This window comes from Canis lupus, chromosome 3 (assembly GCF_003254725.2).
Source record: "Canis lupus dingo isolate Sandy chromosome 3, ASM325472v2, whole genome shotgun sequence".
NCBI classification, from domain to species: Eukaryota; Metazoa; Chordata; class Mammalia; order Carnivora; family Canidae; genus Canis; species Canis lupus.
The window spans coordinates 54,436,693-54,456,265 of record NC_064245.1 but is presented as its reverse complement, the minus strand read 5'-3'; the positions used below and the strand labels follow the sequence as shown (position 1 = coordinate 54,456,265).

Sequence of the window (19,573 nt, the reverse complement as noted above, 5' to 3'; positions counted from 1 at the left end):
CAAGGGAGCCTAAGCAACCGCGGGCTGATGAACCCTAAGAGAGGCGGGAGGGGCGGGAGGGGCTGGGAGCCACGCCCACGGGGGAGAGGGGCGGGGCGGGGCGGGCCAGGCCCTCGCCCCGCCCACCAGGTGGTGGCAGCCTCCTGCACTTCCGCCCCGCGCCGCCGGGGGTCGCTGTGGAGCTCCGGAGCCGGCTCTGCGTGTCCCGGGTTCGGCGGAAGCGCCTTTCTGGCCCGCGCTTTATAGGCCTCGCTTGTGCTTCCTGTTTCCTCTTTTACTATACCCGCCAACATGGTAGGTATCTTGGCCCGAGGCCCTCGTCCCCTACAATCGTCGCCCATCCGCTGCTTTCCGCGGCCCCCAGCTCTCGAGGAAGGGCGCAGGGCCCCGTCAGGCCCAAGCCTCCGCGGGCCACTGGCCTCGGCGCTGAGCCCCGCGCTCCGGCCGGCCCGGCCCGCGCTCGGCCCTGCCCCGCTGCCGTCGGAGGGCTGTCGTGGCTCGCGGGTGACGCCGTGTTCTCCCACCCGCAGGGCCGCGTGCGCACCAAAACCGTGAAGAAGGCGGCCCGAGTCATCATCGAGAAGTACTACACGCGCCTGGGGAACGACTTCCACACCAATAAGCGCGTGTGCGAGGAGATTGCCATCATCCCCAGCAAGAAGCTCCGCAACAAGATCGCAGGGTGAGCTGGCGGAGGGCGGGGAGGGCGAGCTGCGGGCTTCCCTGCGGGGTCGGGGGCCCGGTGTGCCTGGCTTGGTGCATGAACGCCTTGTCCTGCCCGGTGGGTGAGGGCGGGCGGGGGCGGCGTATCTGTTGCCTGCGGCGGGCTGCGGGCTTTTCTGCGGGGTCGGGGTCCGGACCCGGTGGGCCCGGCACAGCCCCGCCGCCCTGTCCTGTGGGCGCAGGAAGGCCGGGGGCGCGTCTGATCCCGGGGCGCAGGGGCGCGCCTTGTGCGGGGTTGGAGCCCTGGCCCAGCGGCACCGGCGCCAACACCTGCTCTTGGGCGCGTTTCCTTGGCAGCTATGTGACACATCTGATGAAGCGGATTCAGCGGGGCCCGGTGAGAGGCATCTCCATCAAGTTGCAAGAGGAGGAGAGAGAAAGGAGGGATAATTACGTGCCCGAGGTAAACTTTCAGGGCCGGCTGCTCCTCGAGGATGGATCAGGCTCCTGAGAACCCTGGAAGGGCCCTCGGCCGAGGGTCTTGAACCACAGCACCCCGCCGTCCTCTGCCTGTACCATGGCCTCGTTCTCCTTTCCGGGACGTGAAGTCCCTTCTGGTCTTACAGGGCCGAGTCCTGGATGCTGTGCGGCTCTTGGTACCTCTTGGTACCCGAGCATAAGGTTTCTGAGGGCTTAGCTTCCTGCTGAGGTTTTCTGGAAAGTGGCTGGGTGGGAAGGAGGGAATTACAAAGGGGAAAGTAGAAGAATTATCCCGTAGGCAGACTGCTCACCTTGGTGGGGGGGGGGGGTGACCCTGCCTCCCGTTTTCTTCCATTGAAGAATCTGGGAGAAGCGGTGGGGAGAGAGAGAGAGAGAGAAGCCACTGATTGGTCTTTGGGGCCTGCCCTGTTCTTGTAGGTTTCAGCCCTGGATCAGGAGATCATCGAGGTAGATCCTGACACTAAGGAGATGTTGAAACTCTTGGTAAGTGTTGGTGTTCCTCCAGCAGCATCCCTGGTCAGGGACCATCCTAGCTCGCTCTGGGGTGTTCCACCATGTCCTTTGTCCTCGTGGTGCCCCAGGAGGCACACCCTAGTACCTACCTTTGCTGCCCGAGGAAATGGTAACTGGAAGATGAGTGGGTGGCAGGGGTGGGAATTCCGTCTACACTGCTAACCACTGGACAGACTGCCTCCAGAATGGGGTTGGTTGGTTGGTTGGTTGGTTGTGGAAGGTAGAGATGCTGCTGCGCAGGAAGAGGGCTCCCAGAGCCAGTAGCCATTCCCCCATGACTTGCAGGACTCTCCTCCTCCCTTCTCTCCTGTTCGCTCCCTGCCCCTGTGGCTGCTCCTCCATTGGCCTCCATGGTTCCAGCTCTGGTTGTCTTTTCATCCTTCATGCCTTCACTCCGTGTCTGTATGCTGACCACTCAGAACTGCGCTCTCCTTTCCACATGCTTACCGTATAGTTGAGCTTTCTTCTGGAGGCTTCTCTAGTTTTACATAGTTCAGTGAAGGTACCGTGGCTTCAAAGTCCAGTACACGATTTAAAGCAGCTTTATTTTTTCTTATTTATGATCATGAAATGTTACATTCAGAGGTAATGAACAGAATGAACTTCCGTGCTCTAAAGTCTGTGGTGGATCATTTGCTTCAGAAGTAACCACTGTCCTGAATGCAACTTTTTCAGTTTCATCTATAAATTGGCTTTGGGGGATAAAATAGAGGGGGACATTGGATTCCTGCATGTGTCAGGCCCTTGGCAGTTGCATTAGTGACTCTTCCTACATGGGTCTGGCCCTGGAAAGGAAATGGCACTGTATGTGGCCGAGAGCGGTGATTCTCAAAGGAACAGATTTTGACCTTCGGGACATTGGGGGAGGTCTGGACACGTTTGGTTGTTTGGTTGTTGGAGCTGAGGAATGCTGACAGCCATTAGCGGGCAGAGGCCGGAGATGCTTTGAAAACCCTACAGGGTACAGGACAGCACCCTTAGGTGTGGCTGTTGGGGTGCATGTGCCTTTGGCTGTCAGGTAGACCCCCTTGTGAGCTCTGGGGGCAGGGAGAAGGCCCTTGTTGGAGTTCCATAGGGTCCCAACCTGGTCCCAGGCGGTGCTCCTGGGACTAATCACAGCTCTCACCAATACAGAACCACACTGAATCTTAACTTTGTTTTTCCAGGACTTTGGAAGCCTGTCCAACCTGCAGGTCACTCAGCCTACAGTTGGGATGAATTTTAAAACACCACGGGGAGCTGTTTGAATCTTTCTGCTGTGCTGTAATATCTTCAATAAACCTTGGACAACAACCTTGTGTCCTGTGTGGGTTGGGTGCCAGTAGTGCTAAGGGCAGGAGTTCTTTCTCAAGGGAGAAATCCTGAGGAGCGCTCTGCAGAGTGAGCTTCTGTAAGTGGCTTCTGGGCGGTGCCCATACAGACTGACATGTGTATTGGAGAGGTGAGCCACGTGGCTATGCTGCTTGCCAGCCCCATCCTGCTTAGTCCTGGCAGGCCCTAGTACCAACTGTAGCTTCAGGTGAAGTCAGGAGATGCTTTCCTCCTCACCTGGTGTAACCTGAGCTTGATCCTCAGCCTCTCCCTGGTACACACAATCTGGGCTAATGAACCTGTCTTGAAAGGGTAACACTCCTCATGTGTTTGAGGGTTGGGCATTGTGGATGGGAGGTAGAATGGCTGGTGCCCCTGAGATTCAAGTGTGAGGAGGGCCAGTGTAATGAGCAGGATGCTTGCACACAGGATCCTGGATAGATGGCTCTGAGCTTGGGGGTCTGCTGAGGCTGTGGGTCAGAGGGCAGGGCTGGTGCCTGTTCTTGAGTCGTCAGGAAAGGGAGCTGTTGGTGATCTACGCATTTGTCTGCTTTTCCGTCCAGGGTGGAGCTGGCTATGTTCGCAAGCGTGGGTGTCAAGATCTCTGCAAGAAGGTGGCAGCCCTTTGCCCATCTGCCTCTGTGAGGCTGATAACAGCAAACAATGTAAAAATGTGTAACGGTTTTGAGAGAATTTCAGCCTTAGAGAAAGGTTACAAATATAGTTCAAGGAACTTCAGTACAAGATACTCAGATCTGCCTATTTTTCTTTTTGCCCTATATACTCTGAACTTGTGTATGTGTGTATCTATGCATATGTGATTTTTCTTGATCTACTGAGGTAACCCAGAGGTGTGCCCTTTTGCCCCAAATACATGTGTCTGTTTTCTAGGAATAAGAACCGTCTTTTACAAAACCACGGTAGGATGTTCAAAATGAGGAAATTTAATGTTGATAGAATTGTAATCAATTTTGGCCAATTTCCCAATAATGTCTCTTACACTTCATTTTTTCCCCTGGCCCAGGATCCTAACCAGAGTTGCTGACAGCACCTAGTGTTCATGTCCCTCTAGCCTCCTGTGTCTTTCATGACATTTCTGAACAGTATTGCCTGATTTTGTAGAAGGTCCTTTAGTTTGTCTGGTTTCGTGTTTCCTCGTAGTGAAATTAAACTTAGCTTTTTCTGTAGGAAGAGTCCAGAAGTGTTGCTGTGTTTTGTTTTTTAAAGATTTTATTCATGAGAGAGGCAGGGGGAGAAGCAGCCTTCCTGCGGGGAGCCCGATGTGGGACTTGATCCCAGGACTCTGGGATCACGACATGAGTCACCCAGGGGTCCCGTGATACTGTGGTTTGGTCCATCATACTGAGAAGTGCAGGATGTCAGCTTGTCACATCTGTGACATATTTACTTTGAAGCTCTTGATTAAGGCACACCTGCCAAGTTTCTGCATTGTGAACTTTTCGACTGTGTAATTATAAACTTGTGAGATTAGTGGTATTTTAACTCTGTAAGGAAGCTTTCTCATTTATTCGCAGAAAACTGGTTTCCATCTTTTAGTGTGGGGTTGGGCATTCCCAGCAAGTATTCTTGCCTTCTAAACAGGACGGTTCGTGGAGCCGCCCCCCCTGACCTGGGTTTTTGGTCAAGGGCAGGGCTGGGTTCTGTGTGGGGGTGGAGGTTCCAGCAGGGTTAAGGAGGAAACGTGAAGGCTGTAGCGGGGCAGCTCGGTGTGATGTTCTCATGCTCCCCCACCAGGAGAAAATGTCGCCGCTCCGTACTTGCTCGGCTCCTGCACCCCACGGCCTGGGGCGGGGCTCATGCGGGAGCTGGGGGGCTCGCAGAAGCTGCTTTATGTTACAGCAAGCGCTAAGGACCTTCTCTAGGCCTAGGTACCTCAGAGGAGGGTAGGTGCTCCTTTCAACTTGGGGAGGCGCCTGTGGGAAGCAGGTGGCCAGGTCCCGCCCCTGGGGCTGCGATTGGCGGGCGATTCCTGAGGTGGGCGTGGCTGGCGCCGGTGCTTCCCTCGCGCTCTGTGGGCGGCGGGAACCTGGTTGGCTCTCCTGGCCTGGGTGACCCTGGCCTGGGTTCTGGGGCCCACGGTGTCCTCGCCACCAACACAATGGACCGCCTTCCACCTTCAGTGTCAGGGAGACTGCTCCAGGAGCGTTTGTTTGGAGGTAATTTTTTCCTACTTTTCTATATCGTTCTTGGTTATTTGTGTTAAAGGATAATTTTCAATATAATGCACAAAAAAGAAAAATGACCCTCCTACAGGTAGATACCAAATGAACACAAGGTAAGCCTTTTTTTTCCCCCCCTCGGAACAGAACATGTCACTACCTGTTCAATGGAGAAGTCAAAGAAGGATGAATGTGGAGTTAGGGAATGTTGAAATCATTTTATAAATGGAGTCGAAACTGGCTTTTCCCACAGCCCGGTAGTAAATAAACTAACTCTCTACCCAACAGAATGGATGTATTTGCACATCTATTGATAAGAATTACTGGCTTGCTATCAGGTATCTGCAACTTAACAGAGCTGTAGGCGGCAGGGCCATTGGAAAGGGGGGCAGTGTTGCTGGGACCCCGAACAGAACTTGCAGGGCTGTTTCTCCTGTTTTCAGTGAACCACAATTTTTCCCTTTGCCTCTGAGAATTTGTTCTTTTCTGTATCAGGTCTGCCATGAAGATTTTCAACTTTAGGAATCCGTGAGTTGCTCAGTGGTTTAGTGCCTGCCTTCGGCCCAGGGCATGATCCTGGAGTCCCAGGATCAAGTCCCACATCGGGCTCCCTGCATGGAGCCTGCTTCTCCCTCTGCCTGTGTCTCTGCCTCTCTGTGTGTCTCTCATGAATAAATAAAATTTAAAAAAAAGGATTTTCAACTTTATTAGTATAATCCAGTTTTTTCTCGAAATTAGAAAAAGCCCCCATCTATCGTTTTAAATGTTTTTTCTTTGCTAAATTAAACTTGTCAGATATTTGACTATTTTATTGATCGCTTCAAAAAAGCACTTGAAGTTTTACCCTTCTTTAACTATCTGAGGTTATACCTCTTTTTCTCATAAGCTATTGGAGGAAGGAAAACAACCTGATTCAATTGTGGGGGACGTGAACAAAGCTCATTTTCTCCTTTTCAACTGCAGGGGTCAGCAGACCACGATGGTGGCCTGTTTATGAGTCAGAAATGCTTAGGAGTGATTTTTTACATTTCCAAGTGGTTTAAAACAACCACCACAGGAGGACGGTAATGTGAGTTATGAAAAACTACGAAATTCAGATGTCCATAGGTTTTATTGGAATGCAGCCACATTGCTTTACATACTTTGTATATGCCTGTTTCCCTGTTATAATGGCTGAATTTAAATTGTCACGATGTGGACAATCCAGGGCATTCATCACTTGGCACTACAGACTGCAGTTACACATCTATCATTCATAGTGTTTTGAGGATCATACCTATCACCATGAGATATTTTCTAAAAATCATTAGTCCACATTCAACATCAAAAAGAGAAAGTAGACTTTGTTGTACTTTCAAGTATGAATAGCTCATTCTCAAGCCAAGCAAGGAAAGCTTTTTGTCGATGGTGAGTTAATTTCTCTGGAAGAAGTATGTCCAGAGGATATAAACTTACTTTTTAAGACTATTAGCCTTTGAGTGCAAATGGTCCCTTGAGGAGGTGAGAACATTAGGAGCAATAAAAAATTTAAAAACAAGGCAAATGATTTTTAGTGGTTTTCCTTGGCTCTTGATGAGTCAGATAAAGGTTACCAAATACCACTCAGGTGTTTATGCAGGAGTCAATGCTGTTTGAAGAGACCGAGGAATTAGCCTCTGAATGGTCTGCTTGGAAGGACTACAGGTGAGAATATTTTTAAGGATGAGAAATAAATAATTCAATGTAACCTGTAGTGGGAATCAGCTGAGTTAATGTTACAACAGGTGGTGGTAGAAATCTATCTGGGGCAGAAGGAGGCTGCTTTGGACACATTTCAAAGCTTGCAAAACTGTAAAATGTTTAAAACCTTATTCGCCATTAGGTATTTTGCATAAAAAAATTTTTTTTAAAGATTTTATTCATAAGAGACAGAGGGAGAAGCAGGCTCCATGCAGGGAGCCCCACGTAGGACTTGATCCCAGGACTCCAGGATTACGCCCTGGGCCGAAGGCAGGCACTAAATCACTGAGCTACCCAGGTGTCCCGGTATTTTGCATAAAATACTTAATACTTGAATCAGTGTTGTTAACAATAAATTTCACTTGCTCTCATAGGCTTAACCATCATCCATTCCATGAATTTCTTTTTAAATTGTGGTAACGGGCAGCCCCGGTGGCTCAGCAGTTTAGCGCCGCCTGCAGCCCAGGGGTGATCTTGGAGACCCTGGATCGAGTCCCACATCAGGCTCCCTGCATGAAGCCTGCTTCTCCCTCTGCCTGTCTCTGCCCCTCTCTCTCCTCCCTGTGCATTCTCATGAATAAATAAATAAAATCTTTTAAAAAAAATAAAATAAATTGTGGTAACACATAATACCATTTTAACCACTTATAAGTGTACAGATAGATCAGTGGCATAAATATATTTACAATGTTATGGTGACCACCATCACTGTCTCCAAAATGTTTTCAATGATTCTAACAAAAACTTTACTCATTAAGCAGTAACTTCCCATTTCCCTAACCCCAGCCCAAGGTAACCTTTATTCTGCTTTCTGCCTCTGTCAGTTTGCCTATTCTGGATGCCTCACGTAAGCAGATTCATAGAGTATTTTTCTTTTTTTTTTACTTACTGCACTAAGCATGGTCCATCCATGCTGCTTTTGTCGTTGAGTTTTTGAAGGATGGCCTGTGAACCAGCTGAGACATTTGAAGATTTGGCAAATGTTTGTGCCTTAAAAGGCTATGCTTGAAACACTTAGGACCTCCGAGGGGTTTGAGGATCAAGGCACAGGGTTTGATTGCAGTATTGGCTTTGGTATGTCACCTAGGTATGGCTGATGACATCTATGAGCTATATCTGTTTCCTTCCGGTATCTTTACCTGAGCAAGGAACAGTCCTTGGGTTTTCATAAAGGTTTTTCTGAGTCCAGTTAACTCATATGAAGGAGATGGAGACTATTTCCAGAGACTGGTGATTGGCTCTAGAAATCTTACTTTGAGATCATCTACATCCTGAGAGGAATGGTTTTGGCTCAAGTCATGATCTTGGCTTCATGGGATGGAGCCCTTGCCTTCCCTCTCACCCCCACCCCCACCCCCCCCCACCCCCCACCCCCCACCCCCCGGCCCAGTCAGACTCTGTGCTCAGTGGGGAGTCTGCTTCTCTCTCCCTTTCCCCGCCCCCCCCCCCCACAAGCAAACTCACTCTTTCAAATAATTTTTAAAAATCATAAAATTGAAGTAAGTTTGGGTTGTTTGAGGGATAAGGGATCTTGTGGCTTTGAAACCATTTCTGTAGTTGCAAGGAAGTCTTGGAATGGAGTGAGGCTCTCCATCATCAGGGAGAGGTAGTAGAGTAGCGGGATTTTAAGTGTTACAACAATGTACAGTGACAGAAGGACTGGTGACTAGGGCTTGTTCATAGGTGCCCTGCCTCCATGTAGAGAGGGCCTGTGTTTTAGGAAACTCTCTGGCTTTTCTGAAGTCTCCCCAAGATCTCAGCTGCAACCTCCAAAATGAGCAGGGTGTCCCAGCCAGTGATACCCTATCCTCATCATGATAACTGTAGGGGAGATAAAAGAAATTTTCTCTACCTTCTTCTTAGGTTCTGTGGTTGTAGCCTACAGGGTTAACAGTCTGTAGTTGAGGCAGCTGGTGCTAATCCTTTGCAAGTTGGCCACAGGTCATGCCTTTGCTTACACTCTGTGATTTTTATAAGTTAAAGCTTCAGGTCAGCCATCCTTTGTTTCTTTTCTGGCGTTCCAGTTTTAGGGAGAGTGCTTGGTAGTTAGCTGCTACAAACATGCATTTAAAGTTTTTGAGAAAACATGATGCAGCAGGGGAATTGTTATGATTACTCTAAGCAAGATAATCTACAGCGTTTGGAGTGCTCTTTGAAGCCATGGTCCTCAAGACCCAAATCAATCAAAATCAAATAAGTTAAAGTCCAAGTGGAATGAGTCACCTTCTTAAGCCAAGCGGCTTGTTTTGTAATCTTATGTAATGGAGTTTCAACTTGCCCGAAGTGTCAATCCAGGTACAGCAGGTGGTGTTGGCCACAGCACAGATGCCTCCTTGCGTAGCTAAAAGATGATCAAGAACTCTTCTGTTATCAAGAACAGCTTTGGCCAGAGAGTCTAAGCACATTATGCAATAACTTTAAGAATTAAGTTCCTGGGGGATCTCTGGGTGGCTCAGCGGTTTGGTGCCTGCCTTTGGCCCAGGGCATGATCCTGGAGTCCCCGGATCAAATCCAACATCGGGCTTCCTACATGGAGCCTGCTTCTCCCTCTGCCTGTGTCTCTGCCTCTCTCTCTCTCTCTCTCGTGAATAAATAAAATCTTTAAAAAAAAAAATTAAGTTCCTGATCATAGACTCATTTACTTTTATCCCTAACCAGGTAAGTAGGAAAAGGATTCACTACCAAAAGGAGTGAATCCTCAATTATGAAAGCCTCTTGGCAAGTTCTTTTTTTTTTTTTTAAGTTTTTATTTTAATTTCAGTTCACATACAGTGTAATGTTTCAGGTGTGCATTATAGTGATTCAACACTGCTGTATATCACCTGGTGCTCATCACTGACAAGTGCCCTCCCTAATCCCCATCACCTATCACCTGTTTCCCCATGGGGGGTGGTGGGGGAGGTCCTACCTACCCTCTGGTGACCAGCAATGTGTTATTTATTTATTTATTTATTTATTTATTTATTTATTTATTTATTTATGATAGTCACACATCCTTCAAAAACTCAAGCTGTATATACCACAGCTTCTTTATTTACTCATCAGTAGATAGTCTGTCCATGTTGTAGCATATATGAAATTACATTCCTTTTTATGGCTCAATGATATTTTATATTTATATGGATAAACAAAATGTATGTGTTCATGTGTTTTTTTTATCTATTCATTTGTTTTAAGATTTTATTTATTCATGAAAGACACACAGAGGCAGAGGCATAGGCAGAGGGAGAAGCTGGCTCCCTGCAGGGAGCCAGATACACGACTCGATCCCAGAACCCTAGGATCATGATGTGAGCCAAAGGCAGATGCTCAACCACTGAGCCACCCAGGTGCCCCTATCTACTCATTTGCTGATGGACATTTGGGTTGCTTCTGCTTATTGGTTATTGTGAATAATGCTGCTATGAACATAGGTGAAAAGATATCTGTTTAAACTCCTTTCAGTTATTTTGAGTATATTACCAAAAATTGGAATTGCTAGATCATACGGTAATCCTACGTTTAATATTTTGAGGAAATGTATTACTGTTTTCTGCAGCCACTACTTCATTTTATATTCTCACCAGGAATGCACAAGAGTTTGAATATCTCCACATCCTTGCCAACACTTGTGATTTTCTGTGGTGGTGGTGTTTTTATAATAGCCATCCACATGAGTGTGAAGTGGTATCTCATTATAGTTGTTGTTGTTTTAAGATTTATTTATTTGAGAGAGAGCAAGCCAGGGGAGGGGCAGAGGGAGAGAGAGAATCTCAAGCAGACTCCCCACTAAGTGTGGAGCTCCATCCAACACAGGGCTGGATCCCAGGACCATGACTGGAGCTTAAATCAAGAGTTGGCTGCTCAACTGACTGAACCACCTTGGTGCCCCTCATTATAGTTTTGATTTGCATTTCTCTGATTAGTGATGTCCAGCATCTTTTCATGTGTCTATTGTCCATTTTCATATCATCTTTGGAGAAATGTCTTCAAGTATTTTGCCCATTTTTTTTTATTGTTTGTTTTGTTTGTTGTTATAGAAGTTGTTTGTATATTCTGGGTATTAGTCCTTTTATCAGATATGGTTTACAAATATTTTCACCCATTCTGTGAGTGGCCTTCTCTGTTGATTGTGTCCTTTAATAAACAAAAGTTTAAAATTTGTCATAAAGAATTATCTCTGTGTTTTCTTTCATTATGGTTTTTAGCTCTTATATTTAGGTCTCTGATCATTTGGTGTTAATTTTTGTATATGAAGTAGAGGGTCAACTCAATTCTTTTGCATGTGGAAATCCAATAGGCCAACATCATCTCTTGAAGAATCTATGCTTTCCCACACTGAATGGACTTGGCACCCTTGTCAAAAATGATTTGGCCAGAATGCCTGGGTGGCTCAGCGGTAGGATGTCTGCCTTTGGCTCAGGGTGTGACCCCAGGTCTAGGGATCGAGTCTCACATTGGGCTCCCTGTGAGAATCCTACTTCTTCTATGCCTCTGCCTGTCTCTCTGTGAATTAAAAAAAAAAAAAAAAAAAAAGATTTGGCCATAGTGTATGGGTTTATTTCTATTCCATTGGTGTTTAAGTCTACCCTTGGGCCAGTAGCACAGTATTTTCATTACTGTAGTTTTGTAGTAAGCTTTGAAGTATGAGTTTTCCAGCTTCATTCTTTTTCAGATTTTTATTTACTTTTATTTTTTTATTTTTTTGGCTGCTTGTGTTTTATTAACAAATACATAAGGCTAGGGCTGCCATAACAAAATACTGAAGACCGGGGGTATTAAAGAGATACCTATTTCCTTACAAATCTGCGGTCTGGAAGCCCAAGATCCAGGTGTTAGCAGGTTTGGTTTCTCCTAAGACCTCTCTCATTGGCTTGCAGAGGACTGTCCTCACAGAGTCTTTCTCTGAGCGTGTACATCCCTGGTATCCTGCCCTGTGTCCAAACCTCCTCTTATAAAGACACCAGTCAGAAGTAGACTATACCTACCCTAATGGCCTCATTGTAACTTAATTACCTTTTTAAAGGCCCTACCTCCAAATATGGTCACATTTTGAGGTCCTGGGGTTTTAGGACTTCAATATATGAATGAATTCTGGGGAACACAGTTGAGCCCAAGACATGGACTCCATGCAATTCTATTATGAATTTGAGGATCAGCTTTTTTATTTCTGCCCAAAAAATGCCTTTGGAATCTTAATAGGAATTGCACTGAATTTGTAGATGGCTTTGGGTAGTACTGTCATTAAGTCTTCCAGTTGAGGGGTGTCCCTTGGTGGCTCAGCGGTTTGGCGCCTGCCTTTGGCCTTAGGTGCAGTCCTGGAGTCCCGGGATCAGGTCCGTGTTGGGCTCCCAGCATGGAGCCTGCTTCTCCCTCCTCCTGTGTCTCTGCCTCTCTCTCTCTCTATATATATATCTATCATGAATAAATAAATCAATAAATTAAAAAAAAAAAGTCTTCCAGTTGATCTGCATGGGAAATCTTTCCAGTTTTTAGGTGTTTAATTTTTTTTCAGAAATGTTTTTAATTTTCAGGCAACAAATCTTTTACTCATTGATTAAATTTATTCCCAGATATTTTATTCTTTTAGATTGTGATATTGTGATGTAATAAATATATATTTGTTTTTTGTCCCCAGTTCTTGGCACAAAAGTTTCTAAAACCCTTGAAATTTCCTGAGTGGTAGGGGTGGGAGGACCATCTTTTGTTATTCATTTTAAGCCTCTTACAACCACCTGAGTTTATGCTAATGAGGTCATTCTTGGGCTATTGATGGCTGGAGGCTGGTTGCTAGAGGAACCAATTGTGCTATTCAAAAACTGGAGCATTCAGCCCTATCACCTGATCTCTGGGGAGGGGAAAGGGACTGGAGATTGTGTTAATCACCAACAGTCTATGATTTGATCAACTGTGCCTACATAATTGAACCTCCATAAAAGCTATGTGATTGGAAGTGCTTGGTGAACATGTGCCAGGAAGGTGGGGGACAGACACCCCTGTACTCAAGACTCTACCAGACATCACCTTATGTACCTCTTCATCTGGCTGTTCATTTGTATCTTCTATAATTAACCAGCTCTAGTACAATTTTTTTCCTGAGTTATATAAACCATTATAGTAAATCATTGAACTGAAGGAGGGGATGGTGGAGGCCCCAGTTTGTAGCCAAGTCAGACAGAAGTGTGTGTAACCTGGGACCTCACCACTTTGTGATTGGCATCTGAAATAGAGGAAACTTTGTGGGACAGAGCCCGTCACCTGTCTGTGTGTGTGTGTGTCTGTGCTAACTCTGAGTTGTTAGTGTCAGGATTGAAGTAAATTGTAGAACACCCAATTGTTACCTACAGAGAACTGGAGAATTGCTCAGTGTGGAAAACCCACACATAGATGTTACTGTAAATGGAATTGCTTTCTTCATTTCTTTTAAAAAACTGTTCATAAATGGTGTATAGAAATGCAACTGATTTTTAAGTGATGATCTTCACAATTTTCTTGAATTTGATTATTAGTTCTCATAGCTTTCTTGTGCATTCCTTGGGATTTTCTATGTATAGGATTATGTCACCTGCAAATAGAGATATTTTTACTTTTTCATTTCTGATTTGGATGCCTTGTATTTCTCATCTAGTTGCTCTGCCTAGAACATCCAGTGGTACATTAAATAGCAGTGGTGAAAGCAGGCATTCTTGTCTCATTTGTGAAATTATAGGAAAAGCTTTCAATCTTTTTTTTTCTTTTAAAGATTTTATTTGAGAGAGAGCGGGAGTGGAAGAATGAGGGGTCAGGAGGGACAGAGGAAGAGGGAGAAGCAGGCTCCCCGCTGAGCAGAGAGCCCAACATGGGGCTTGATCCCAGGACCCCCCCAGGATCATGAACTAAGCTAAAGGGAGATGCTTAACTAACTGAGCCCCCCAGGCACCCCTCTCTTATTTATTTTAATAACTTTATTTTCGGTTGAAAACCTCTGGGGCATTCTTTAGGTTTCAGGACCAATGGTTTAAGTGTTTTTTTTTTTTTTTTTTTAGATTTTATTTATTAATTCATGAGAGACACACAGAGAGAGAGGCAGAGACACAGGCAGAGGGAGAAGCAGGCTCCATGCAGGGAGCCCGATGCGGGACCGATCCCAGGACTCCAGGATCATGCCCTGGATTGAAGGCGGGTGCTAAACCGCTGAGCCACCCAGGGATTCCCCATGGGTTCATAGAATTCTTATAAAATGTTCCTTCCTGCCTACTGTCCTTGCACCCCATGATGTTCCTGTGCAGCATCTCTGAAAACTGCCAAAATTCTGTTGTTTTCATCTGCATCAGCCCTAACAGTATTTTCAGAAAGCCAGCTATCAGGTTGTCCCAAAGCAGGAGTGATTGGCCAGAAGACTGCAATACACACAAAAAAGGGAACAAGTTCCTTATAATGTAGGTAAGGGGCCAGGGAAAACTGCCCGCACAGATTGTCACATGGGCTGGAAGGACAAGAGCAGGTGAGAGCACCAGGTGCCTGATGAGTGAAGCTCTACTTGGTTGCTCACACTCCCTTCTCAGGATCTCTTTGACTCTACATCCCCTCGTACTTTCCTGGATATTTACTGGAAAACTTTCATCCCATGACTTACTCATTTAGTTTCTTTGGATAAATACCCAGTACTGGATTACTGGATTGTATGGTAGTTCTATTTTTAATTTTTGAAGGGCCTCCATACTGTTTTCCACAATGGCTGCACCAACCTACCATCCCACCAACAGTGCAGGAGGGGTTGCCTTTTTTTTTTTTTTTTTTTTAATTTTTATTTATTTATGATAGTTACAGAGAGAGAGAGAGAGGCAGAGACACAGGCAGAGGGAGAAGCAGGCTCCATGCACCGGGAGCCCGATGTGGGATTCGATCCTGGGTCTCCAGAATCGCGCCCTGGGCCAAAGGCAGGCGCCAAACCGCTGCGCCACCCAGGGATCCCAGGGGTTGCCTTTTATTCACATCTTTACCAACACTTGTTTTTTTCTTGTCTTTTTGATATTAGCCATTCTGACAGGTATGAGGTGATATCTTATTATAGTTATGATTTTCATTTCCCTGATGATGAGTGATGTTGAGCATCTTTTGAAGTGTCTGTTGGCCATCTACATGTCTTCTTTGGAAAAATGCCTATTTAGGTCCTCTGCCCATTTTTAATCAGATTATTTGTGTTTTTTGGTGTTGAGTTGTAGAAGATCCTTATATATTTTAGATATTAATCTCTTATCAGATATATCATTTGCAAATATCTTCTCCCATTCAGTAGGTTGTCTTTTCATTTTGTTGATGGTTTCCTTCACTGTGAAAAGCTTCTTATCTTGATGTAACCCCAATAATTTATTTTTGCTTTTGTTTCCCTTGTCTGAGGAAATATATCGATAAATATGTTGCCAAGACTGATGCCAAAGGAATTACTGCCTAAGATTTTTTTGTTTCTTTAGAAGTTTTATGGTTTCGTGTCTCTCATTTAGATCTTTCATCCATTTTGAGTTTATTTTTACGTGTGGTGTGAGAAAATGGTCCAGTTTCACTTTGCATATAGCTGTTCAGTTTGCCCAACACCATGTTTTGAAGAGCCTGTCTTTTCCCCATTGTATATTATTGCTTCTTTTGTCATAGATTAATTAACCATATAAGCGTGGTTTATCTCTGTGCTCTCTATTCTGCTCCACTGATCTATATTTTTTGTGCCAACACCATACTGTTTTGATTACTTTTGATAGCTTTGCAGGATAGCTTGACATCTGGGATTGTGGTACCTCTAGCTTTGTTCTTATTTCTCCAATTCTTTTTTTTTAAGATTTTATTTATTTATTCATTTATGAGAGAGAGAGAGAGAGAGAGAGAGAGAGGCAGAGGCACAGGCAGAGGGAGAAGCAGGCTCCATGCAGGGAGCCCGACGTGGGACTCGATCCTGGATCTCCAGGATCATGCCCTGGGCTGAAGGCGGCGCCAAACTGCTGAACTACCCGGGCTGCCCTTGTTTCTCCAATTCTTTGACTACTATTTGGGTCTTTTGTGTTCCATACAAATTTTAGGATTATTCATATTCTGTGAAAAATACTATTAGTATTTTCAATAGGGATTACATTTAATCTGTAGACTGCTTTGAGTAGTATGGACATTTTGACAATCTTAATTTTTCTAATCTATGATCTTGGTTTAGCTTTCCATTTGTGTCACCTTTAATTTCTTTCATGAATGTTTTATAGTTTTCAGAGTATAGATATATTACATCCTTGGCTAAATGTATTCCTAAGTATTCTTTTTGATGCAGCTATAAATAGGATTGTTTTCTGAATTTCTCTTTCTGCTACTTTGTCATTAATAGAAAAGCACAAATTTCTGTGTATTAATTTTGTATCCTACGACTTTACTGAGTTTACTTATCAGTTCTAATAGTTTTTTGATGGAGATTTTAGGATTTCTAGTATCATATCATTTGCAAGTAGTGATAGTTTATTTATTCCTTACCAATTTGGATGCTTTTTCTTTTTCTTGACTGATTTCTGTGGCTAAGACTTCCAGTACAATGTTGAATAAAAATGGTAAGAATGAACATTCTTGTTTTGTTCCTGTTCTTAGAAGAAAAGTTTTGTTTTTTGCTATTGAGTATGATGGTAGCTGTGGGTTTTTCATATATGGCCTTTATTATATTGAGGTATGGTTTCCTCTAGATATATTTTTAAAAATTTTAAAATTTATTTATTCATAGGAGACACAGAGAGAGAGGCAGAGACACAGGCAGAGGGAGAAGCAGGCTCCATGCAGGGAGCCTGGTGCAGGACTCAATCCTGGGATCCTGGGATCCTGGGATCCTGGGATCAGGCCCTGAACTGAAGGCAGACGCTTAACTGTTGAGCCACCCAGGCAGCTCTAGATATACTTTTTTGGGAGTTTTCATCATGAACAGATGTTGAATTTTGTCCAATGCTTATTCTGCATCTATTGAGATGATCATGGTTTTTATTTTTTATTGTATTGTATGTAATTTCTTTGCCCAGTGTGGGGCTTGCATGCATAACCCCAAGAACAAGAGTCACATGCTCTACCAGGGAGCCAGGTAACTGTGGGAATGATTTTTTTAATGTACTGTTGAATTTAGCTTGCTTTTCTTGATGATTTTTGCATCTATGTTCATTGGAGATATTGGCCAATAATTGTCTTTTCTGTCCTGTGTTTCTGTCAGGGTAATGCTGGTCTCATAGAATAAATATGGGAGTTTTCTTTTGTATTTTTGGAATAGTTTGAGAAGAATAGCTATTAACTCTTCTTTAGGGGCAGCCCAGGTGGCTCAGCGGTTTAGCGCCGCCTTCAGCCCAGGGCCCGATCCTGGAATCCCAGGATCGAGTCCCATGTTGGGCTCCCAGCATAGAGCCTGCTTCTCCCTCTGCCTGTGTCTCTGCCTCTCTCTCTCTCTCTCTCTCCCTCGAATAAATAAAAAAAAAAAAAAAAAAAAAAAACCCTTCTTTAAATGTTTGGCAAATATCACCTCACACCTATCAGAAGGGCTAAAATAAAAACACAAGAAACGACAGGTGTTTTTGGGGCTGTGGGGAAAGGGGAGACTTCCTATATTGTTGGTGAGAATGCAAACTGTGCAGCCACTGTGGAAAACAATATGAAGTTACTCAAAAAAAATTTTTTAAATAAATAAGATAAAAAATTAAAAATAGAACTATCATAAGATCCAGCAATCAGGGAACCCTGGGTGGCGCAGTGGTTTATCGCCTGCCTTTGGCCCAGGGCACGATCCTGGAGACCTGGGATCGAATCCCACGTCGGGCTCCTGGTGCATGGAGCCTGCTTCTCCCTCTCCCTCTGCCTATGTCTCTGCCTCTCTCTCTGTGTGTGTGTGACTATCATAAATAAATAAAAATTAAAAAAAAAAAAAAAAGATCCAGCAATCACAGTTGGTATTTACCCAAAGAATACAAAAACACCAATTCAAAGGGATACATGTGCCCCTACATTTATAGCAACATTACTTATAATAGCCAAATTACGGAGACAGCCCAAGTATCCACTGATTGATGATGAATGAATAAGGAAAATGTGATACACACACACACACACACACAGGAGTAATACTCAGCGATAAAAATGAATGAAATCTTGACATTTGCAATGATGTGGATGGAGCTAGATAGTATTATGCTAAGTGAAATAAGTCAGTCAGAAAAAGACAAATACTATATGATTTCACTTATGTGGAAGTTAAGAAACAAAACAAGCAAAGGATAAAAGAGAGAGAAACCAAGAAATGGTTTCTTAACTATAGAGAATACACTGCTGGTACTAAAGGGGAGGTAGGAGTGTTGGGGGGAACAAATGATGAAGATTAAGGAGAGCACTTATGATGAGCACTGGGTTATGTAATGTATGGCAGTGTTGAATCACTATATTGTACACCTGAAACTAATTCACTGTATGTTAACTAGCTGGAATTTAAATAACTTTAAAAAATATTTGGTAGAATTCATCTATGAAGGTTTCTGGTCCAGGACTTTAATTTTTGGAAGTTTCTTGTGATCAGTTTGATTTCACTACTAGTAATTGGTCTGGTCTATTCAGCATTTCTGTTTCTTGATTCAGTTTTGTAAGCGTGTGTATTTCTAGGGAGTTATCCATTTCTTCTGGATTATCCAGCTTGTTGGCATATAGTTTTTCATAGTAGTGTCTTATAATCCTTTGTATTTCTGTGGTGTTGGTTGTTACTACTTTTGTTTAATTTCTGATTTTATTTAGGTCTTCTTTTTCTTGACGAATCTTGCTAAAGGTTTATCAATGTTTATCAGTTATATTTACTGAAGCTTGTTATTCAGCCTAACCTGTGGTTTACCATTTGATCTAATGTGTCATTCAAAGCCACTATTTTTTTTTTAAAGATTTTACTAATTTATTTGAGAGAAAGTGAGGACACGCACACGCATATGTGACCAGGGGTAGGGGTGGGGGAAGAGACAGAAGGGTAGGGAGAGGAAGGGGGAAAGAATCCCAAGCAGACCCTGTGCTAACACCTGAGACCAATATAGGGCTGGATCATGACCTGAGCTGAAACCAAGATTTGGATGCTTAACTGACTGAGCCACCCAGGTGCCTCTCAAAGCCACTATTTTTTTTTTTTTATGATTTTCTATCTAGTTGATCTATCCATTGATGTTATGTGGTATTAAATTATCCTACTTGTTACTGTCCTATGTAAAATATCCTACGTATTACTGTCAATTTCTCATTTTATGTTTGTTAATTGCTTTTATGCATTTAGATGCTCCTATGTTGGGTGAGTAGCTATTTTTGTTTTTGTTTTTGTTTTTTAACATTTTATTTATTCATGAGAGACACACAGAGAGAGGCAGAGACATAGGCAGAGAGAGAGGCAGGCTCCCTGCAAGGAGCCTGATGTGGGACTCGATCCCAGGACCCTGGGATCACGACCTGAGCCAAAGGCAGACGCTTGACTACTGAGCCACCCAGGCATCTGGAGTGCATAGCTGTTTGTAATTGTTATACCCTCTTGTTGCGTTGATTCTTTTATCATAATCTAATGCCCTTCTTTGTCTCTTGTTACAGTTTGATTTAAAGTAGATAAAAGTATTGCTATATGGATATAAGTATTGCTACTAAGGCTTTTTTATTCCCCCACTTCCATTTACATAAAAATATCTTTCTCCATCCCTTCACTTTGAGTTTAT

General features: G+C 44.1%; 1 protein-coding gene across 1 annotated transcript; it reads left to right on the top strand.

The window, feature by feature from the left end:
• Positions 1 to 137: 137 nt before the first annotated feature.
• Positions 138 to 2,970, top strand: RPS17 (ribosomal protein S17). The gene is made up of 5 exons (XM_025437730.3): positions 138 to 294; positions 531 to 682; positions 1,021 to 1,126; positions 1,582 to 1,647; positions 2,844 to 2,970. Exons 1-5 carry the CDS (start codon positions 292 to 294, stop codon positions 2,922 to 2,924), a joined length of 408 nt encoding a protein of 135 aa, XP_025293515.1. The 5' UTR covers positions 138 to 291; the 3' UTR covers positions 2,925 to 2,970.
• Positions 2,971 to 19,573: the final 16,603 nt, after the last annotated feature.